General features: G+C 54.0%; 1 protein-coding gene across 2 annotated transcripts; it reads left to right on the top strand.

The window, feature by feature from the left end:
• On the top strand, window positions 1-19,683 carry DOK1 (docking protein 1). Of its 2 annotated transcripts, none has more exons than XM_030547100.1 (5): window positions 1-109; window positions 7,469-7,765; window positions 13,570-13,675; window positions 14,240-14,412; window positions 18,039-19,680. In XM_030547100.1, the coding sequence occupies exons 1-5, from the start codon at window positions 47-49 to the stop codon at window positions 19,149-19,151; spliced, it is 1,752 nt and encodes a 583-aa protein (XP_030402960.1). In that variant the 5' UTR covers window positions 1-46; the 3' UTR covers window positions 19,152-19,680. The 2 variants fall into 2 exon arrangements, with proteins under 2 accessions (XP_030402960.1, XP_030402959.1); XM_030547099.1 differs by lacking the exon at window positions 1-109 and adding an exon at window positions 6,066-6,355 and having other exon boundaries at window positions 18,039-19,683.
• Window positions 19,684-23,041: the final 3,358 nt, after the last annotated feature.

Raw genomic sequence — 23,041 nt, 5'->3', positions numbered from 1 at the left:
AGCAGCCGGAAGCCGCGGCCGGAGCGTGCGGGGCCCGGGCCGCCCGATGGACCCCGCGGCCAAGGAGGGGCGGCTCTACGTGCAGCAGGGCCACAAGTTCGGGGCCAAGGTCGGGGGGCTCGGGGCGCCGCGCGGGGGGGTCGCTCCGGGCGGGGCCGGGGGGGGTCCCGTTCCTTGGCGGGGCTGAGCCGGGCTGGGATCCAGCCGGCCGGCGTCTGTAGGGAGACCTGGGCATGGAGCTCGAGGGCTCCCCAGGAAGGAGGGAAAAGGATGTGACTCCCTGCCCCCACCTCAGGGTCACCCTTGGTACCTGCTGGGCCCTAGACACCTGCCCGTGTGACCCCCACTCTCCCCCTAGGCCCAGACACCTGCCTCAGCAGCCCCACACCTTCCTGGGGCTGCTGGCCCTTCTGCTCCCCAGAGCCTTCCCCTCTGCCTGGAGAAAGTGTAACAAGTCCTTGTTTAGCGGGCATGTGGCCCAAGGGGATCCCGGATACAGTGTACTTAGATTTGCAGAAAGCCTTTGACAGGGGCTACAGGGTAAGAGGGAAGGTCCTCTCATGGGTTGGTAACTGGTTAAAAGACAGGAAACAAAGGGTAGGAATAAATGGTCAGTTTTCAGAATGGAGAGAGGTAAATAGTGGTGTCCCTGGGGTCTGTTCTGGGCCCAGTCCTATTCAACATATTCATAAATGATCTGGAGAAAGGGGTAAACGGTGAGGTGGCAAAGTTTGCAGATGATACAAAATTATTAAAGATAGTTAAGACCCAGCAGAATGTGAAGAGCTACAAAAGGATCTCTCAAAACTGGGTGACTGGGCAACAAAATGGCAGATGAAATTCAATATTGATAAATGCAAAGTAATGCACATTGGAAAACAAATCCCAACTGTACATATAAAATGGCGGGGTCTAAATTAGCTGTTACCACTCAAGAAAGAGATCTTGGAGTTATTGTGGATAGTTCTCTGAAAACATCCGCTCAATGTGCAGAGGCATCAAAAAAAAGAACAGAATGCTGGGAGTAATTAAGGAAGGGATAGATAATAAGACAGAAAATATCATGTTGCCTCTATACAAATCCATGGTACACCGACATCTTGAATAGTGCGTGCAGATGTGGTCATGCCATCTCAAGAAAGATATATTGGAATTGGAAAAGGTTTGAAAAAGGGCAACAAAAATGATTAGGGGTATGGAATGGTTTCTGTGTGAGGAGAGGTTAGTAGGACTGGGACTTCTCAGCTTGGAAAAGAGACGACTAAGGGGAGATGTGATTTAGGTCTATAAAATCATGACTGGTGTAGAGAAAGTAGATAAGGAAGTGTTGTTTACTTCTCATAACACAAGAACTAGGGGTCACCAAATTAAATTAATAGGTATCAGGTTTAAAACAAATAAAAGGAAGTATTTCTTCACACAATGCACAGTCAACCTGTGGAACGCATTGCCAGAGGATGTTGTGAAGGACAAGACTATAATAGGGTTCAAAAAAGAACTAGATGAGTTCATGGAGGATAACCATCAGTGGTTATTAGCCAGGATGGGCAGGGATGGTGTCCCTCGCCTCTGTTTGCCAGAAGCTGTTAATGGGTGACAGGGGATGGATCACTTTATGGTTCCCTGTTCTGTTCATTCCCTCTGGGGCACCTGGCACTGGCCACTGTCAGAAGACAGGATACTGGGCTAGATGGACCTTGGGTCTGATACAGTAGGGCAGGGGTGGCCAACTTGATCCTGCAAAGGAGCCAGAATTTAGCAATGTACATTGTCAAAGAGCCACAGTAATACATCAGCAGTTCCCCTGCTCCCAGCCCCTCCTGCCCCCTCCTTCCCTTCCCACATGTCCTGATCAGCTGTTTCTGTTTCATGGGGGTGCAGGAAGCTGGGGTGGGGGGAGAAGCCAGGGCACTGCAGGCTCAAAGGAGGGGGCGGGAAGGGCTGGAGTGGGAGCAGGGCCTGTGGCAGAGCCAGGGGTTGAGCAGCGAGCATCCCCCAGCACACTGGAAAGTTGGCACCTGTAGCTCCAGCCCTGGAGTCGGTGCCTATACAAGGAGCCGCGTGTTAACTTCTGAAAAGCCACATGTGGCTCCAGTTGGCCTGCAGTAGGGCCATTCTTATGTTCTTATATTGTCCGTGCCTGTCACCCAGTTATGCAGCTTAGCCTGCAGGCCCCGGCTGGACCGTCTATCCAGGTGCTCATGTGTTGAGCTTCCTGTGATCGCTCCGTGATGTCTGTCCCCATCCCATCTCCCTATGCAGGGCAGTGCTATTCCCTCACTGGGCTCTTGAGGTGTTAGGCCAGAGCCCAAGTTGTCTGCTCGGGGAGTGGTCACCCTGGGTGTCCTAATGGCTCGGCTGAGCTGGGGTGGCTCTGATGGGGTGGAGGTTGCTATGGTGATAGTTTGGCTTTCAGTAGGTTGTACTGGTGCTGTGGCTGTGCTGAGCCTGTGTGAGATCCCAACAGCACTGAGCTTGGCTTGCAGATCTGCAGAGGCCATGCTGGGGACAGGAGGAAAACCCCTCCTGCCCTTCCACACTTCCTGGTCTGGATGGCAGAAACAGTGGCTACCTGTTCTGCCTGGTAGCGTCTCCTCTCTGCTGTATGTTTCCGGTAACCCTGCCCTTGCTGCACCCCTCGTCCAGGCTGCCAGCTCAGGTGCGTTGGCGCCTTTTCAGCCATGCGAGTGGCTCTGGGGTGCATACTGGATGTACTGACCTACCAGGCAAGGCAGGGCTGGTTTTGTGTCTCTGTTGCTCCTGTCCCCGTGTTCCTGATGTTAGCAGGCCACTGTCTTGGGCTGATACTTTTCTGTGCCATTGAACTTCACAGCATGACCCAGGGGTTTCTGCAGCAGCCTTGGTGAGTCTCTCGGCTTGCACAGATGGCAGGTGCCTGTGGGAGGTGGGTAGAGTGCAGTCTCACACCAAATATCCAGCATCCTTGTGGGCTGTGACCTCCTGGATGCACCAAGGGAACTCGTATTGGGCCAGTGTGGTTGGCAGCATGAGGCCTGGTGTAGCTCTGCCCTGCTCATCACATTGTCCTGCACTCTGCCAGTCATGCAAGCTCAGGCCCTGTCCTTGCGTCCGCTGTCTCTGTGCCGCCCCATAGGTGGAATGGCTGGTTTGCTGTGTCCTCTCTCTATATTGCTCCTGGGATTGTGGGCTGTCAGGAATAAAGGCAGCCCTTCCCCCGTCCTGTGCACCACTCAGCAATTAGCGGTGGGTTTAACATTTAAAAAAAAAAAGGGGGATGTGAGTGTTAAGTACACCAGAAGCAGGAAGCCTGTCCAGTCACTGGGGCCATTGAATGATCGAGGTGCTACAGGTTTAGAGTAGCAGCCGTGTTGGTCTATAGCCGCAAAAAGAACAGGCGTACTTGTGTCACCTTAGAGACTAACAAATTTATTTATGCTCAAATAAATTTTAGTCTCTAAGGTGCCACAAGTACTCCTGTTCTTTTTTCAAGGTGCTACGGGAGCACTCAACGGAGACAAGGCCATTGTGGAGAAGCTAAATGAATTCTTTGCTTTGATCTTTGCTGCAGAAGATTTGGGGGAGAGCCTTACACCTGAGCCATTCTTGTTTGGTGACAAATCTGAGGAACTGTCCAAGACTGAGGTGTCATTAGAGAAGGTTTTGGAAAAAATTGATGAATTAGTAATAAGTCGCCAGGACCAGATGGTATTCACCCAAGAACTCAAATGTGAAATTGCAGAAGTAACAACTGTGGTGTATAACCTATTGCTTAAATCAGCTTCTGGATGATAGCTAATGGGACACAAATTTTTAAAAAAGGATCCCAGATGTGATCCCGGCAATTAGAGGCTGGTAAGGTTCAGTACCAGGCAAATTGTGAAACTATAGTGAAGAACAGAATTATGGGACACACAGATAATGACATTATGTTGGGGAAGATTCAACGTGGCTTTTGTAAAGGGAAATCATGTCTCACCAATTTATTAGAAATTCCTTGAGGGAGTCAACAAGCATGTTGATAAGCATGATCCAGTGGATATAGACTCTCAGAAAGCCTCTGACAAGGTCCTTCACCAAAGTCTCTTAACCAAAATAAAGAGTCCTGAGATAAGAAGGATGGTCCTCTTATGGATCAGTAACTGGTTAAAAGACAGGAATCAAAGGGCAGGAATAAATGATCAGTTTTCAGAATGGAGAGAGGTAAATAAGTGGTGTCCCTAGGGTCTGTACTGGGACCAGGGCTGTTCAGCATATTCATAAATGATCCGGAAAAAGGGGTAAATAGCAAGGTGGCAAAACTACTCAAGATAGTTAAGCCCAAAGCTGGCTGGGACGAGTTACAGAGGGATCTCACAAAACTGGGTGACTGGACAACGCAGTGGCAGATGAAATTCAGTGTTGATAAATGCAAAGTAGTGCACCTTGGAAAACATCTCAATGATATGTAACAAGTGAGGGGGTCTAAATTAGCTATTACTACTTAAGAAAGAGATCTTGGAGTCATTGTGGATAGTTCTCTGAAAACATCCTCTCAGTGTGCAGCAGCAGTCCAAAAAGCGAACAATGTTAGGAACATTAGGAAAAAGAGATTTTCTGTCTACTAGCTATCATAATGCCTCTATATAAAGCCATGACATGCCCACACCTTAAATATTGCATGTAGTTCTGGTTGCCCCATCTCAAAAAAGATATATTGGAACTGGAAAAAGTAGAGAGAAGGGCCACAAAAATTATTAGGGTTATGGAGCAGCTTCCGTATGAGGAGAGAGAGGAAAGACTGGGACTGTTCAGCTTGGAAAAGAGATGATTGGGGATGGGGGGGGAATATGATAGAGGGCATCAGTTATGTGGAGAACGTAAATAGGGAACATGTGAATCAGGAAATTAATAGGCAGTATGTTTAAAACATAAGGAAGTACTTCTTCACACAACACATAGTGAACCTGTGGAACTTGTTGGCAGCTGCCAGGGGATGTTGAAAGCCAAAACTGTAACTAGGTTCAAAAAAAGAATTAGAGAAGTTCGTGGAGGATGGGCCATCACTGGCTATTGGTCCAGATGGTCAGGGACAGAAGCCCATGCTCTGGGTAAGCCTCTTACTGCCAAAAGCTGGGACTGGATGACAGGGGATGGATCGTTCGACAGTTGCCCTGGTTTGTTCACTCCTTCTGAAGCGTCTGGCACTGGCCATTGTCAGACACAAGATATGGGGCTAGGTGGACTGTTAGTCTGACCCAATATTGCCGTTCTTATGTAGTGATCCCCAACTACCAACCCAGAGCCCTCCCCTCTTGCCCTGGGCTGTGTAGGATCAAGGGTCAGTAGATCCTGTTGGTTTTGTGCCCTGCCCTTGAAGGGCAGTAAACTCTGGCTCCACAGGAGCAAAGCATCTAAAGAAGTGGGTATTCACCCACGAAAGCTCATGCTCCAAAACGTCTGTTAGTCTATAAGGTGCCACAGGATTCTTTGCTGCTTTTACAGATCCAGACTAACACGGCTACGCCTCTGATACAGGAGCAAAGCAGTGCAGGCTGTAGCAATGGGGGATCCCCCCTCAGGAACCTTCTGCCTGTCTGACACCCCCATCTGTTGCAGAGGCTGTTGGCTCAAACGTCTCAGTTGCTGGGGCAGATACCATGGGGGGCAGGGCCTGTCCGAGGCAGCAGGAGTCTGGGGCCTGGGACCTGAGGTGCGACAGGAGACCACAGCCTGTGGTGTAACTGGCTCCCCAGCCCAGGACACATCTCTGTGTGCTGAGATCGTGCAGCACCTGCCCCAGCCCCCTTGTCCCTCCCCAGCCTAGTCTGAAGCTGTGACTATGCGTGGTGCTGATGGAGGGCTTTGGCGGCTTATGTGGGTTTCATTCTCCCCTGCCCCTCCCCTGGCTCTCACGCTGGGTGCCTGATGATTTGGGGAAGTTTGGCAGGAAGCAAGTGAGGACACAGATACTTCCTCTTCCTGTCCCCAGAGTCAGCAGCAGCAGGGATAGGAGGGGGCAGGGAATGCAGGGGGGGGATGGAGGCCAGGGGGGAGGAAAGGGAGGGTGGGATGTGTGACACAATGAGCCAGAGAAGCCCTGAGATCCTGCCTCATCTGCAGGCTGGGGCTGGGGGCGTGACTGGGGGCTCCTGTGCAGGGAGAGCCGTGGAACAGGGTTGCCTGGGGTGTGTTCCTCCTTGTCCCAGTGTGGGGTTGGTTGGGGGGCTGGAGCTCCTTCTCCATGGGTCAGTTAGAGGCTAGGAAGGGTCAGGATCAGGGTGGCCCTCTGAGGAGAGGGGAAGTGCTGACCATCCCCAAAGGTCCAGACCAAGGGCCAGTGCAGCTGGTGCCACTCTGCCAACCTCCTGGAGGCTGCTGTGCTGTGCTGGACCAGGTAGGGAGCGTGTCCAGGAAAGAGCTGGGATGCATGACACCACGGGATGAGCTCCCCAGGCCGGGCACACCATGGCACTGCTGGAATTGGGGCCCTTCTCACTGAGCAGACTGGGTCTGTGGGATGGGCAGATCTGCAACGGGGGAGCTGGATCCAGCAGGCCAAGTTCCTGCTGAGCCTCCCAGGCCGCACTCAGCTCCTGTGTGCACCAACCAGAGTTCCTGCTGGCTTGGACCTGGCAAACCCAGTGCACGCAGTCCAGGCCCGGGCGTAAGCACTGCTACTTGCCATGCGTGGAGAGAGATTCCCTCTTCGCTCAACTCTGCTAGGACAGTTTCCCCCCAGTCCAGCATCCCACCTCCCTCCCCCATCGCCCCAGTCCAGCGCCCTGCCTGCCCCTCCCCCATTGCCCCGGTCCAGCACTCCGCCTGCCCCTCCCCCATCCCCCTAATCCAGCATCCCTCCCCCATTGCCCTGGTCCAACGCCCCACCTGCCCCTCCCCCATTGTCCCAGTCCAGTGCTCCACCTGCCCCTCCCCCATTGTCCCAGTCCAGCACCCTGCCTGCCCCTCCCCCATTGCCCTGGTCCAGTGCCCCTCCCCCACCTGCCCCTCTCCAGTTGCTCCAGTCCAGCACCCCACCTGCCCCTCTCCAGTTGCTCCAGTCCAGCACCCCGCCTGCCCCTCCCCTATCGCTTCTGTCCAGCTCTTGTGCCTTAATCTGATCTCTCTGAAGAAGCCTCCCCAGAGTTGAGGCCTCTGGCACCTTCCCCATGCACATCCATGGCTGGGCATTTTGGGGACCAGCTGGTGGGGCTGGGGAAATGCTGCTGCCTGCAGTTCCTGGCAGCCAGGAGGAGTGTGTGTCAGCCTCTGGCTCCCTGTCCCTGCCAGCCCAGAGGGCCTTGGGATTGAATCCTGCTGTGCTCCACATGGACCTCAGGTTCTGTTTCAGGCTGGAATCTCCTCATGACTTGAGTGTGAGCTGCTCTCCCAGCCAGACCTGCAGCAAGAGTGAGGGAGTCCTTACTCTGTACAGACGGGTTACAGACCTTTGTGTCTGGGTGTGGGGGGCAGAGGCCATTGTGCTGACCATGCTGTGCTGCCTTTGCAGAGATGGAAGAAGAACTGGTTTGTGCTGTACCCAGCCAGCCAACACGGGGTTGCCCGCCTGGAGTTTTTTGATTGCAAGGACCCAGGGGCCCCAGCTGAGAAACTCAGCACCAAGCGGCTGGACAAGAAGATCATCCGCCTGGCAGACTGTGTCAGCGTGGCGTCCGTGCCGGAGAGCGGCCCCAAGGACAGCACGGCTGTTTTCCGCCTGGAGACCAGCGACAGAAGCTACCTGTTTGCTGCAGAGAAGGAGCAGAGCGTGGAGTGGGTGAAGAAGCTGTGTGAGATCGCCTTTTCGGTGAGTACTGCCAGGCGAGGGGGGCTGGGACCTTCCCCTCTGCTCCCATTCGTGCGTGGGGGGGCGGTCCTGCTGCTCAAACCTCTTTTCTGGGAACGCACCCATTGTCCACCCATCAGGGCTATATGCTCCCACTCCCAGGAGAGAGGACCCTCAACATCTGCTGCCCCACGTCCATGAGGACCAGACCCTTGCTGCCTCTGGCCACGTAAACCTGGTGGCACGGGTGCCGGATGCCATCCTGTTGTGAGTGGTGTCCAAGGAGTGCCTGCTGGGGGAGACCCAGGGCCTTCTGTGACAATGCGGTTCTGGCGGGACCCAACTGAGAGTGCGAATTCAGGACCAATTGCTCAAACAGGGCAGTCGCAGCCCAAAGCTGGGGTTTTTCCACCTCTAAGGCAAACCAAACCAGCCAGACAAAAAGGACTTCGGTTTCACCCCACTGGCTAACCACAAGTCACACAAGCAATTTCCTTAGACACTCCAGTCTCCCAGTATCATCACCAGTCCCACTCGTCCTGGGGATGAATGGTTATGAAAACCAACACCCCAAAGAAGAAAAAGATTCTCTCGATCCCAAAGAATCAAGCCCCAGACCCAGGTCAATATACACATCAGATCTTACCCACAAATCACGCTGTTGCCAGTCCTTTAGAATCTAAAATCTAAAGGTTTATTCATAAAGGGAAAAAGATAGAGATGAGAGCTAGAATTGGTTAAATGAACTCAATTACATACAGTGATGGCAAAGTTCTTAGTTCAGGCTTGTAGCAGTGATGGAGTAAACTGCAGGTTCAAATCAAGTCTCTGGAACATCCCCCACTGGGATGGGTCATCAGTCCCTTGTGTAGAGCTTCAGCTTGTAACGAAGTCCCTCCAGAGGTAAGAAGCAGGATTGGAGACCAGATGGAGATGAGGCATCAGCCTTATATAGGCACTTCCAGGTGTAAGAACACTTTTTTGTTCTTACTGTGGAAAATTACAGCAAAATGGAGTCTGCAGTCACATGAGCAAGTTCCTGCACACCCTGCTGAGTTACAAGGCGTATCTGCCTCCTCTCAATGGGTCAATTGTGTAGCTGATGGTCCTTAATGGGCTATCAAGCAGGCTAGGCAGAGCTAACACCAACTTGTCTGGGGTATCTCCCAGAATTACAGCACAAAGTTGAAGTACAGACAGTATAGAGCCAATACTCATAACTTCAACTACAAAATGATACATACATACAGACAGCATAATCATAACCAGCAACTTATAACCTGGTCTTAGACACCTTATATGACCCCCCTTTACATAAGATTTGGTGCCACTACAGGACCTTGGTTGCAAACCATGTTCTATATGGTCCCAGTTTATATCAATAACATCACACCTTCTGAGGGGTTTCCTCTCTGATCTCCCCACCTCTAGTGGCTGGTAGTGGCAGAGACCTTGCTGTGCTGGGGAGGGAGCCAGGAGTGTTTTGGGATGTGGGTCACTGGGGAGCCCTGTGTACCAAGGAACATCATGTTGGGATAGACGATCCTCCCTGCGTTGGGGATGCACAAGCGAGATGCCCGTTCCATGGAGGTTTGGGCCAAGCTCCCCATCTGGATGTCCCCTCTGTACCCTGTGCCGTGCAGCCCCCCAGTGCCTGGAGCTCCCCCAGTCTCCATCTTCTGCTCCCCATTCAATCTCTTCAGCCCATGGCTGCAGCCAGAAATAGTCTCTAGTGCCAAGCCAAGGCTGCAGCATGGCATTTACAGCAGCCTCCCCGCTGCACCCTGCCTCGTCCTTGAAGAAATGGAAGCCGAGGCCCCAGGCTGAAGTGACTCCCATAGTCCTGACCCCTCCCTGTAGGTCCAGCAAAACAAACATTTCCACTGCCTGCCTGGACAGCCATAACTGTGCTCTGAACACTGGCAGCTGCTCCTCTGTCCCCTGGGTGGGCTCTCAGGGTGCATCCTCAGATGTCAGGCCTTGTGCTGTCACTTCACCTGGGGTGAAATTTGGCAGGTCTCCCACTCTTATGCATGCTACTGCAGCGCAAGGCCTGGTCTATTAATTCTGCTTACCCAGTAGGTTGGCTAGGGGGAGCACCTGCGGCTCTCCCTTCGGGGATGTATGACCAGCAGTGAATACTGAGACCAGACAGCCTGCTTAGGAAGAGAACATTAGAGAACACAGGGGTTTTAAAACAACAATCTGCGTGTGTGCATCTTATCTAAATCCTGCCCATTTTGTAATGCTGAGCTAGACAGGCCTAGGGTCTCCAGACAGCCCATGAGGTCCCCGTCTCCCTCTCGTTCCCCCCAACACCCATCCCCCCTCCCTGCCAGAGAGGGAGACATCCTTTTTAAACCCTGCTGCAGCCTTTGTGTGTTTGTCTGAGTTCCCAGCTTTGGCCCTTCTGGACAAAACCGGCTTTGAGGTTGAGCGGGATGGAGGTAAAACCTTCAAAGCTAATGGGTCGGGTATTGTCCCTTAACAGCCATCAGGTGAGAGGTAGTTTATCCTGAGCCGCCACCTTCCTCACTGCCAGCTGTGTTTACAGTGCCCCATTTAACTACAGTCATATTTCAGTAGCCTGCTTATCACATTATCGCAGAGCAGTGCTACTTCGTCCCGGTACTCCGTTCACACAGGGGTTTGCGGTCACTTCTGGGTTGGGGGGCTGCGTCCTGGGAAGCAGCGACTCTGGAAAGGGTTTAGGGGTCAGTGAGAACAAGCACAGAACATGAGCTCCCAGTGAGCTGCTGTGGCCAACCAGCTGATGGGATCTGTGGATGTGAAAGAGGGGAGCAGGGAGACAGCACTGGAGAGGCCAATGTGGGAACACGGTGTCAGTTCTGACATTCATGTATTAAAAAGAAGCTTGAAAAATTGGAGAGGTTACAGAGAAGAGCCACAAAAATTATTTGAGGGCTCGAGAAAATGCCTCTCCATGAGAGATTTAAGCTGAACAGGTTAAGCTCATCAAGTCTCTCACTGCAAGGCATGTTTTGACATCCAGACTGGAGGCCTTTCTGGAGGATGATTTGGCCAAGCACAAGTGACTGGGCTTCGCAGAAGGCTGGGTAACTGGGTGAAGTGTAATGGCCAGTGATACACAGGAGGTCAGACATGATGATCCAATGGGCCCATCTGGCCTTTAGCCCCGTGAATCAAGCCCTAGGAGTGATATTGATCCGCAGACACTACAACAGCCTGGCCCCCAGGAATATTGTACACTTGGCGGTCCAATCCCATGTGCCGCAACCTAGAGCAGTAGTGTTCAGCACACACACACACGGAGCCTGGCTTGTGCAGTTGGTCACCTGTGCATTGCTGTTAACACTGGAACAAACCGTCCCCCTTAGTGCAGTCCCTGTGCCTGTCACCATGGTGCGCAGGGTTTCTCCAGAGCAGGGACCTCTGTGCTTGTGGGGTGACACCCACAGCCTTTCTCCTGTGCAAACCCCTAACAAGAGACTCTGCTGCAAAATGGGGCTCTCCCACTGCCACTAGCGTGTGAGCTGCACTTTCAGTTCTCCATATGTTGAATTAGAAACGCTCGCTTCCCCTCTGAGCGGCAGGGACTATTTACAGTGGTGCTGGGAATGTCTCTCTGCGTGGGCAGGAACCGGGCAATGTCAGGGTGTTTGTGAGCCCTCCTGGGGTTTCCATTTCGCACTTGTGTTGGGGTCCCTCGTGCTGAGCCACGGGGAGTGAACTCAGCTTGCCCTGAATAGAATCCCTCAGGAAACCATCTGAACACGTTGCTCCCGAGCCAGCACTTGCATTTGGCCTTGGGGAAGAGAAGCCATTGCCCAGGGTTGTGCTGGGCTCTGCTGGAGAGTGGTGACAGGCAGTAGTACAGTGGACACCATCTCTTCCAGCTGGTTCACTCAGATGGCTCGGCACCCCCTCGGGGCGGCTGTGTCAGAAGTCGAAGAAAGGTGCAGTCATGTTGGATCTTGCCTGTATCCAAAGCCAGGAGGTCACGTTTTAGTGCCACCAGTGTTGCTGCTGTATCCGATGGAAGTCTGACTGGTGCTGGCAGAGGGCCCCGCTGGAGCCAGGCTGTCAGCACTGTGGGATGCGCTGGGACATGGCCGGGGAAAGATTCTTTGTTACTCGTTTGGCTCATGATCTGGGTCACACATGATACCCAAAGCTCCCCCATGTCCTGCTGCATGGCCGGGTCTCTGCAAGCGCTCTGCGAGGAGCAGCCTCTTCCATCCCATTCTGCTTCCAATCAGCCTCGGCCCAGATTCCTCCTCTTTGCTGCTGACTTGTGTGGGATGGGAGGCTGGGTGTATGGAACAGCTCTAGTCCCTCAGGGCCAGGCTGGGGGGCTTTGAGGTAAACCAGGGGTGCTGAGTGTGTGGTGGGACTGGAGTAGTGAGGCTGGCTGTGAGGTGAACCATGTGCGGGAGCGGGGCTGGCTGTGAGGCGGTCTGTGGGGGGCTGGCTGTGAGGTGGGGGGCGGGGGGGCGCAGAGTGGGCTGGCTGTGAGGCGGTCTGCGGGGGGCGGGGGGCTGGCTGTGAGGCGGTTGGTGGGGGGCGGGGGGCTGGCTGTGAGGCGGCAGGTGGGGGGCGGGGGCCTGGCTGTGAGGCGGCAGGTGGGGGGCAGGGGGCTGGCTGTGAGGCGGTCTGCGGGGGGGCGCAGAGTGGGCTGGCTGTGAGGTGGGGGGCGGGGGGGCGCAGAGTGGGCTGGCTGTGAGGTGGCCGGTGGGGGGCAGAGTGGGCTGGCTGTGAGGCGGTCTGCGGGGGGCGGGGGGCTGGCTATGAGGTGGCCGGTGGGGGGCAGAGTGGGCTGGCTGTGAGGCGGTGGGTGGGGGGCGGGGGGGCGCAGAGTGGGCTGGCTGTGAGGTGGGGGGCGGGGGGGCGCAGAGTGGGCTGGCTGTGAGGTGGCCGGTGGGGGGCAGAGTGGGCTGGCTGTGAGGCGGTCTGCGGGGGGCGGGGGGCTGGCTATGAGGTGGCCGGTGGGGGGCAGAGTGGGCTGGCTGTGAGGCGGTGGGTGGGGGGCGGGGGGGCGCAGAGTGGGCTGGCTGTGAGGCGGCGGGTGGGGGGCGGGGGGGGCGCAGAGTGGGCTGGCTGTGAGGCGGCGGGCGGGGGGCGGGGGGCTGGCTGTGAAACGGTCTGTAGGGGGTAGGGGGCTGGTTGTGAGGTGGCCCGTGGGGTATGAATGGGGGGCTGGCTGTGAGGTGAACCATGGAGTGGTGGCGGGAACTAGTTGTGAGGTGTCCCAAGGGGAGCGGGTGGCTGCCTGTGAGGCGGCCCGTGGTGTACGGATCGGGGGCTGGCTGTGAGATGGGGCAGAGAGGGCTAGGGAGGGCCAGTCATAAGGTGGCTCTTGGGGGGTGGGGCGCAGGGGGAGGGCTGTGAGGCAGCCCGTGGGAGGGAAGGGAGGACCTGTGAGGTGATCCGTGGGGTGGGGAGCAGGGGGACTGGTTGTGAGGCAGCCCATGGGGTACGGATGGGGGGCTGGCTGTGAGGCAGCCTGTGGGGGGTAGGGCGGCTGGCTGTGAGATGGGCCAGGGAGAGCCGGTCATAAAGTGGCTCTTGGGGGGAGGTAGAAGGGGGCTGGCTGTGAGGCAGCCCATAGGGGGCAGAGTACGCCAGCTGTGAGGTGGCCCATGGGGTGGGGAGTGGGGCTGGCTGTGAGGCAGCCTGTGGGGGGCAGGGGAACTGTCTGTGAGGTGGCCCATGGGGGGGGCAGGGAGACCAGCTGCAAGGCAGCCTGTGGTGGGCAGTGGGGATGACTGTGAGGTGGTCCGTGGGGGCTAGGGGGACTAGCTGGGAGTGTGATTCTGGGTGCTGATGCCTCTCTTGCTTTGCAGGGGAACTGTACCAATGGAGCCTGGCCTGGGTGCAGCAAGGAGTCTGAGGCGGGGGCGCCGGCCCTGGAGATGGCAGTGAACTCGATTTACTACTCGCGGGAAGAAGGTAGGGCCTGTCCTGCCCTTGGCTCCTCTCCGGTGGCGCTGGCTGCTCCCCTGCGTCCTGGGTTTGTTTCCAGCGTGGTCCTGCAGGGGAAGCTTGCAGCCCTCACTGCCTGGCATGAAGCTGCCCTGGCCTCTGGGATAGTCTCGTCCTTCAGGCAGTTGCTGTGACCTGTCTGACTGGGCTGCGTCTGGAGCTGGGATGCCTCCCTCCTGCCTGCAGTGCTTCACCCTGACCTGCACTCCTCATAGCGGGCCCGTGTCGCTGGCCTGCCCCCATCTCTGTCCTGGGGGCTGGGTGTCACTCCCTCCTCCCACTGCTTTGTCCTGGGGGCCGGGTGTTGCCCACCTCCCCCCTTGGGGGCGGTGCATATTCTGGTTTCCCCACTCTCCCCTTGGTGCAGGGGAAAGTGGGGCAGGGCTTGGTTTCCTTGTCTTCACCCCGTGCTGTCCATGGTCCTGGCGGTGTCCCTGTTTTCCCTGTCCTGTCCTTGGGAGTTGGGGGTGGCTGGGGGTGCTGGCTTTTCTGCCCTGCCCCGTCCCTGTGAGTGACTGGCTTTCTCGGCAGTGAACGCTTTCTGGGTGACAGTGCAGAGGACGGAGGCGGCAGAGCGGTGTGCGCTGCATGGGGCCTACATGCTCAAAGCCGAGCAGGACAGCTTGATCCTCAAGGAACCCCGGACACAAGAAACTCTCTACACCTGGCCTTACAGGCTGCTCAGGAGATACGGCCGAGACAAGGTGGGTGGGGCAGGATCCAGGGTGAGCGCCTGGGCACCAGCTGCCTTAATACCATCCCCTTAGCAAAAGGATGTTCTGCTCTCCAGCCCACAAGCTGTCTGGCACTAAAGGGTTGTTATACTGAAGTGCTGAGGCCTGACCTGGTGCGGCACTCCATGTGCAGCCTGACAGCAGCAGCCAAGGTGCCTGGTTAACAATTGCTGAGGGTTGGTCGTGCTGGGGGTGTTCCTGCCTCCAGGGGCCCATGCTGTGACTGTCCCTGCCCCTCACCCGTCTCCCACCTGGCTGTGGCGACTGTGGAGTTTCTGGGTCCATCGTGCTGCTGTCCCCATGCTTCACGCAGCTCCTGGCTCTGTGTCCTCGGCCCTGCTCGCCCAGAGCGGGTGGGGAGGAAGTGGTTGCCTGAGAGAAGCTGCTTATAGAACTTGTGATGTATCCTGTAGCTGAAGTGTGCTGCTGCTGTTTCCACCAGATCAGCCAGAAGTGAACTGGAGACTGTGTGTGTCTGCTGAGTGGAGACACTGTGCGGAAGCACCTGAGCAGCTTCTCCTCCAAGCCTGAGAGACTCTGGGTATGAGCCAGAGGGCCAGGCTGGGGGACTGAAATGGCATAGCATGAGTGTGGTCAGGGGGAAATAGACTGATTCCAAGCTGCAAAACCTCATTCAGCAGATGCCCCCTGTCCTGCCTCTGCCCAGGCCCCCCTGCAGGGGATCAGCTCTTGGTGTGGTACTGAAATGGTGCCGCGCTCATGGCATGCTGGCTTGCTAGGGGATGCACCGAGCTGGCCCAGACCGTAGTGGTGCTGCGGGGGGGGGGGGGTGGATTGAGGGGGTCTGTGATGGGTTCCCCACGGAGTGGCACCTGGAACTGGGATACCACTGAGCCCCCCGATCCACCAGCCTGGGCTCCCTTTACACAGAGCTGATTACAGCATCTCTACGTACTGCAGCTGCTTCAGCTAAGGAACTGCCCAGCTGCTCAAGTGCACTCCCCGCTCTGGAGTGTAAACACAAAATGACACCGTCTTGCGCTGCACAGAGATCTGTACAGCCCAACTCATGAAATCCGCCCCCTTCCTCAGTGTGGAGAAAGATATGCAACAGGCTTCTGCCAAGGTTATGACTCCCACACACTGATTTTAGAAGACAAAGGAAAAATAAGTTTATTAACTACAAAAGGTAGATGTTAAGTGATTATAAGGGATAGCAAACAGATCAAAGCAGATTACCTAGCAAATAAACAAAACGCACAAACAAAGCTTAATATACTAAAGAGATTGCATATGAGTAGCAAATTCTCACCCTAAAAGATGATTCAAGCAGGCTACAGAGATTCTTAAGGGGCCAGTGGCACTCGCTTACAGATTAAAAATCCCAGGTATTCCTTTCACAGGCTAAAAATCCCTCTACCCTGGGTCCACACTCCCCCCCCCCCCCCGCCCCCAGTTCAGTCTTTGTTCGTTTGTTCTAAGAGTCTCTTTGAGGTGGGGGTCAGTGAAGAATCGTGATGATGTCACTCCCCTGCCTTAAATAGCTTTTGCATATGGCGGGAATCCTTTGTCTCAAAGCTTGATTCCCACGCCAGTCCGTGGAAATACACTGGTATTCCAAGATGGAGTCCAGCACCAGGTGACCTGGTTACATGTCCCTGTAGTGCCACAGCAGCCATTGCTCAGAGGCCATTTGTAGCAACCTCAGGAAGACACAACTCTCTCTCTCTTCCCCCCTCCCCCCGGAAATAAACTCCTTCTAAGGCCTATTGTTCTCCCAAATTGTTCATTAACTTGATTGGGCCTTTCCCAACCAGCCCTCTAGATTGACAGTCTTGCCTAGTGAGTGTTCTCATGTGTAAACGCATTTGTAATAGATGCATAGACAATATTCCTAACTTCAGATACAAAAATGATACATCCATAGAAATAGGATAATTATATTCAGTAAATCATAACCTTTTAAATATCTCACATGACCTATTTTGCATAAAATACATCAGAATTATGCTATAATCCTATAATCTGACTATGAAGAATATGGAGTGCAGTGTCACAAGGTCCACTCAGGAGACCTCATGGCTAAGGCCCTGTGTGAACCATGATTTCACAGACTGCAGGGAAGTTGTGAGATTAGCCAGTTCAGGAATTTTGCCAACAGCAGGGAGATGGAGCAGGGATTCCTACTTCTGCCTCTGCACTGTTGGAAAATTCATGGTATTGAGCTAATTTAGCTGCCTGGGGGGTTTGCTTCCTCACTGGCTGTTAGAAGACAGGGGACAGGGTTGACAATGCAGAGCAGTTATGAGCCCCGGCCTGCCTCATAGAGCCCCCTGGCAGATGCAAGGGAGACACTGCAGTGCTTGCTGGCAAGGGTGGATCTGCTGCTTGGAATACAAGCAGGTGTGAGGGGGCCCTGCCCCAGTGAGAGGATAGGGGCGGGAGGCATAGATCTCATTCTCACTCCAATCCCCTGCTGGGGCAGGGCTCTGGTCTCAGCTCCTCACCAGTTGGCACTGCGGTGTCTCCCCTGCGTGTGCTGGGGGCTGCTGCAGGTTGAGCTGGCTAATTGTACGTTGTCAGCACTTTGGACAGACAGGAAGTAGCAGTAGCCTGGGCCAGAGCTCAGTGTGGAGCCAACCAGACCCTGCCCCCGGCTAGGCTGGGCAGCTGGCTCCATGTAGACAGACACACACACACACCCTTCTGCCCCCCCCCCCACTTCCTCCCCAGGGTAGGACCAGCCTGCCATCTCACCCCTTTCTGGGATGGGATCAGCTCACTAAGCCCCTCACGAGCAACCATGGCCTCAGCAGGGAGATGGAAACTGGGATACATTCTTCTCCCTCCTTGCTGCTGGAAGAATTGCATGCGTCTGCCATGAAATTTAACCCCTGGGATGCTACCATAAATTTAGAGGGTGGGGAAGAAGAGAGAGAAAGCGATTTACATAGGGCCTGATTCATGATGCCTGCATGCTGTGGTCTCTTAGGGGCATCAGGGAAGGGGTGAGTTGGAAGATGGGTTTGAGGCAGGGGTGGCTTGGCAGCTGGGGGTGGAGAGTGGAACTGGTGTGTAGGTGGAAGCCAGGAATTGTGCCCACAGGCCGTTGTGAGGGGAGAAGATGCCAGGAGTCTTGCTGCAGTTGTTCCTGCACCCAGGTCTCCTAAACTGACATCAGCTCCAGCTCCATCTGTTCCTTATCTGTGGCTGCATCCTATCAGCAACAGACTCAACTCCAGTGCCTAATGAATCCCCTCCAGAGCTGCCCTCTCTCTGTGCCCAGATCCTGCTACCCAACACCTGTGGTGCTTCTACTCACGGGAATCAAGCACAGAGCATGCTCTGTGCTGCAGCTTCAGCCCCGCTGACTTGCCCAGGCTGCCAGCCCTATAGGCAGGGGCCTTGCTCTCTTCTCTGTGTGATGGCTGAGCCCCAGCGAGAGCAAATGCGAGTTCACCTGCCCCTAGAGCCTGGGCTGAGGTTCAGGAATTGAGTGTGAGTCCAGGGAGAGGATGCTGAGAGATCTGTCCTGCTCTGTCCCTTGGCTCAAGTGCCCGCAGCCATGGGCTCAGGGCTGCTGGAAGGCTCTTAGGGCCTGGTTGGGACACTGACCCTCTACCTCTCCCCGGCAGGTGATGTTCTCCTTCGAAGCTGGCAGGCGCTGTGAGTCTGGGCCTGGGAACTTCACATTTGAGACCAAGCAGGGGAACGAGATCTTCCGGCTAGTAGAGGCCTCCATTCGGGAGCAGAAAGCCCAGGTAGAGGAGAACAGACAGAGCTGCAACTCCCTGGACTTGGACTGCCCCAGCATGGTGCTGATCCGCAACACTCTGGCTGACTCGCTGAGCCTGGAGCTGCCTGCCGAGGGGGATGGCCCAACGGTGCCCAAAGCTGGGCTGGCAGCAAAGCTCAGTGCTGCTCCGGAGGAGAGGGACACCATAGCCCTGCTGAAGACTCGCACTCTCCCAGAGCCCCCGGTGCCACCCAAGCCTGCTCACCCCAGCACGCCCCCACGCTCCCCACTGCCCAAGGTACCCAGGGCCGTGCTCCCTTCTGAGGACCCAGCCAGCTTGTACTCAGAGCCCATGGATGCAGTGAAGGGCGTCCGAGCGAGGCTGGACCCGCTCTACTCGGACCCCATCGACAGCAAGCCTGGAGGTGGAGCCATGGGTCATGGCCCTGCCCAGGAGGAGGCAAAGCTCAGAAAACCTGGCTCTCTGTACTCAGGCCTGTACGACCGGGTCCAGCCAGCGGGGAACAGCCAAGCCGAGAGGAGGCTGAAATGCAGGGAGCACATCTATGATGAGCCCGAGGGGCGGGCCCCACACCCAGTGCCTGCCAACACCTCTATCTACGATGAGGCACGGCCAACAGGCGAGGCCTGGCGCACGCAGGGCATCGAAGACGAGGGGGGGTATGAGTATCCCTACAATCCCAGAACTGACGACTACTCCGTGCCTGCCTTCCAGCACAAAGCCGGGCCCAAAGGTCCCAAGCCCATCCCTGCCCCCAAGCCGCAATCAGTGTTCATTCCCAAAGGTGCTGAGAGGAACCCAGAGCCCAGCAAATGGCGTGTGAACCTGGCTCCCGACAAACCAGGTTTCAGATCCGGCTCGAACAACAACAACAACAACAACGAGGTGCTGTACAGCCAGGTGCTGAAGCCCCTGCGGGTGCCAGGGCAGGAGCTGTCTGTGGATGAGAATGTTCTAATGCCCATCTATGAAGACCTGGGAGAGATATAACCTCTTGTGCTGCAGCCCCTACTGTGCATCTTCCTCTGGGAGGGGCCATGGGGCCCAGAATCCAGCAGGAGCCATGCAGGGTGCTATCCTCTCTGGGTCCCTGCAGGATGGGCCCGGGGACTGTGCTGGGCTGCCTGTCACCCTCTGCCCTGTGAGCTAGCTGGTGACTGCTCCTCCTCCTGTGCCAAGCAGGAGGTTGGGTGATTCCCAGGAGACTTTCCCTGGAGGATGCTATGATTGGTGATGGGGAGAGACGTTTGACTGTGGTACCTATGTGCCGGGACTGGCTCCTTTATCACGTAACAGTTTGAGAGGGGAGGATGGGGCTGTCATCTCTAGGGCACCCATCACCATGATATCTGGGCATGATGACCCTGGGATCATGCAATTCCTGGGCATGTGGCTCCACTGGGGCCTTTTGCTGCTGAAATGCTCCTCCACTCCCTTTGGACTGTCTCAGTGGCCCACACCACTAGCAGGCTGCACCCCGGCACCCATCCCAAAATATTTTTCTAAAAATTTTATTTTGATATTAAAATCTTAAATTTAAAAACTGAAGAATCTGTATGTGTGGCATGTTTGAGGTGGGGTGCTATGTCACATGCCTGTTCTTGGAGAGGGAAGAGATGCCATGTCAGGCTCCCAGGGGTGCTGTACCCCTGGGCAAAGGAAAAAGGCCAGATTTCCGCTGGGACATTGTGAGTGGCATATACATGCTCATTCGCATGTGCAAGTCCATGATGTCTTATCATAGAATCATAGACTTTAAGGTCCGAAGGGACCATTACGATCATCTAGTCTGACCTCCTGCACGATGCGGTCCACAGAATCTCACCCACCCGCTCCCATATCAAACCCCTAACCTGTGTCTTAGCCATTGAAGTCCTCAAATCATGGTTTAAAGACTTCAAGGTGCAGAGAACCTTCCAGCAAGTGACCTGTGCCCCACACTGCAGAGGAAGGCGAAAAACTCTCTGGGCTTCTGCCAATCTGCCCTGGAGGAAAACTCCTTCCTGACCCCAGATATGGTGATCAGCTAAACTCTGAGCATGTGGGCAAAACTCACCAGCCAGACATCCAGGAAAGAATTCTCTGTAGTAACTCAGATCTCACCCCCATCTAACATCCCATCACAAGCCATTGGGCATATTCACCACTAGTAGTCAAAGACAAATTAATTGCCAAAATTAGGCTATCCCATTATACCATCCCCTCCATAAATTTATCAGGCTTAGTCTTGAAGCCAGATATGTCTTTTGCCCCCACTACTCCCCTTGGAAGGCTGTTCCAGAACTTCACTCCTCTAATGGTTAGAAACCTTCGTCTAATTTCAAGTTTAAACTTCCTGATGGTCTGTTTATATCCATTTGTTCTTGTGTCCACATTGGTACTGAGTTTAAATAATTCCTCTCCCTCCCTGGTATTTATCCCTCTGATATATTTATAGAGAACAATCATATCTCCCCCCAGCTGTCTTTTGGTTAGGCTAAACAAGCCAAGCTCTTCAAGTCTCCATAAGACAGGTTTTCCATTCCTCAGGTCATCCTAGTAGCCCTTCTCTGTACCTGTTCCAGTTTGAATTCATCCTTCTTAAACATGGGATACCAGAACTGCACAGACTATTCCAGATGAGGTCTCACCCATACCTTGTATAACGGTACTAACACCTCCTTATCTCTACTGGAAATACCTCGCCTGATGCATCCCAAACCCGCATTAGCCTTTTTCACAGCCATATCACATTGGCAGCTCATAGTCATCCTGTGATCAACCAATATTCTGAGGTCCTTCTCCTCCTCTGTTACTTCCAACTGATGCATCCCTAGCTTAGAACAATAGTTCTTGTTATTAATCCCTAAATGCATGACCTTACACTTTTCACTATTAAATTTCTTCCTATTACTATTACTCCAGTTTACAAGGTCATCCAGATCTTCCTGTATGATTTCCTGGTCCTTCTCTGTATTGGCAGTACCTCCCAGCTTTGTGTCATCCACAAACTTTATTAGCACATTCCCCTTTTTGTCCCAAGGTCAGTAATAAAAAGATTAAATAAGATTGGTCCCAAAACCGATCCCTGAGGAACTCCAATAGTAACCTCCCTCCAGCTCTGACAGTTCACCTTTCAGTATGACCCGTTGTAGTCTCCCCTTTAACCAGTTCCTTATCCACCTCTCATATTGATCCCCATCTTTTCCAATGTAGCTACTAATTCCACATGTGGAACCATATCAAATGCCTTACTGAAATCGAGGTGAATTAGATCCACTGCGTTTCCTTTGTCTAAAAAATCTGTTACCTTCTCAAAGAAAGAGATTAGGTTGGTTTGGCATGATCTACCTTTTGTAAAATCATGTTGTGTTTTGTCCCAATTACCATTGACCTCAATGTCCTTAACTACTTTCTCCTTCAAAATTTTTTCCAAGACCTTACATGCTACAGATGTCAAACTGACAGGCTTAATGTTGCCTGGATCGCTTTTTCCCCTTTCTTAAAGATAGGAACTATGTTAGCAATTCTCCAGTCATACGGTACAACCCCTGAGTTGAGAGATTCATTAAAAATTCTTGCTAATGGGCTTGCAATTTCATGTGCCAGTTCCTTTAATATTCTTGGATGAAGATTATCTGGCCCCCCTGATTTCATCCCATTAAGCTGTTCGAGTTTGGCTTCTACCTCGGATGTCGTAATATCTACCTCCATATCTTCATTCCCAATTGTCATCCTACCATTATCCCTAAGCTCCTCATTAAAGACTGAGGCAAAGTATTTGTTTAGATATTAGGCCATGCCTAGATTATCCTTAACCTCCCCTCCATCCTCAGTGTTTAGCGGTCCCACTTCTACTTTCTTTGTTTTCTTCTTTATATGGCTATAGAACCTTTTGCTATTGGTTTTAATTCTCTTTGCAAGGTCCAACTCTACATGACTTTTGGCCTTTCTCACTTTATCCCTACATGTTCTGACCTCACTAAGGTAGCTTTCCTTGCTAATCCTTCCCATCTTCCACTCCTTGTAGGCTTTCTGCTTTTTCTTAATCACCTCTCTGAGATGCTTGCTCATCCAGCTTGGTCTTATTAAAGCAACAGCTACACTGGAGAGGAGCAAATATTGGCTCCATCTTCACAAAAGATACTGGGGGATCCTGGGAGTTAGAGCTGTTGGACTTTGAGCAGGGGAAGGCGGTTGAAATGATAATGAAATAGAATTATAAAATTGTAATTTAGACTTTCAAAAGGCCCTTGGCAAAGCCTCTCTCAGGAGGCTGGTGAGGAACCAGTCGCTGTGAGGGGAGGGCGAATCTCTGCCCTGGAACAGAAGGCTCAGAACAGAGCAGGGATCAATGGTCCATTTCCATCAGAGCAGAGGGGTCACAGCAGGGCTCCAGGGGGCAGACGGGGGTTTCAGATACTTATTAACATGCTGGAGAAGGGACGTGTGACTCTGCAGATGGCACAAAGGTATTGAGGGGAGCTGCGCCCAGAGGCGCCTGTGAGGAATTTGAGGGACTGGCAGAGGGAAAAGGCAGCATGCTGGCGGGCACAGCTGGGATGCAGGGCTGATTAATACGAAGTAACACACATTGGAGGGTTTAATCTGAACTTGTCATGTGCCTTCTCAGGGCCTAACCTAACAGTATCCGCTCAGGAAACGGACCCAGCGTCACCGGGCAGCGCAGTTTGACCTTGACACAACGTGCGGCTGATGCCAAGACAGCTGATTGGCTGCATAAGGGGTGGGGTAGCAAATAGTACAAGTTGGGTCCTGCTCTGTGCTCCTATGGAGTGTGTGCTTTGGTGGAGCTGTGCAGCAGCTGGGCACAGCGTGGGCTGATGAGAAAGCAGTGGGGGAAGCCACTGGACTCTGCTGAGTGACGGAGACAGCTGGCC

The sequence above is a fragment of the Gopherus evgoodei genome, unplaced genomic scaffold (genome assembly GCF_007399415.2).
Source record: "Gopherus evgoodei ecotype Sinaloan lineage unplaced genomic scaffold, rGopEvg1_v1.p scaffold_52_arrow_ctg1, whole genome shotgun sequence".
Classification (NCBI taxonomy): Eukaryota; Metazoa; Chordata; order Testudines; family Testudinidae; genus Gopherus; species Gopherus evgoodei.
This window is presented reverse-complemented; position numbering and strand designations above follow the sequence as displayed.

Excerpts from the sequence above, each read along its gene's own strand:
- DOK1 (XM_030547099.1), top strand. The coding sequence starts at position 6,203 with ATGGGTCAGTTAGAGGCTAGGAAGGGTCAGGATCAGGGTGGCCCTCTG. Across the intron at positions 6,356-7,468 it reads GCTGTGCTGTGCTGGACCAG|AGATGGAAGAAGAACTGGTT; the intron begins GTAGGGAGCGTG and ends CTGCCTTTGCAG. Across the intron at positions 13,676-14,239 it reads TTACTACTCGCGGGAAGAAG|TGAACGCTTTCTGGGTGACA; the intron begins GTAGGGCCTGTC and ends CTTTCTCGGCAG.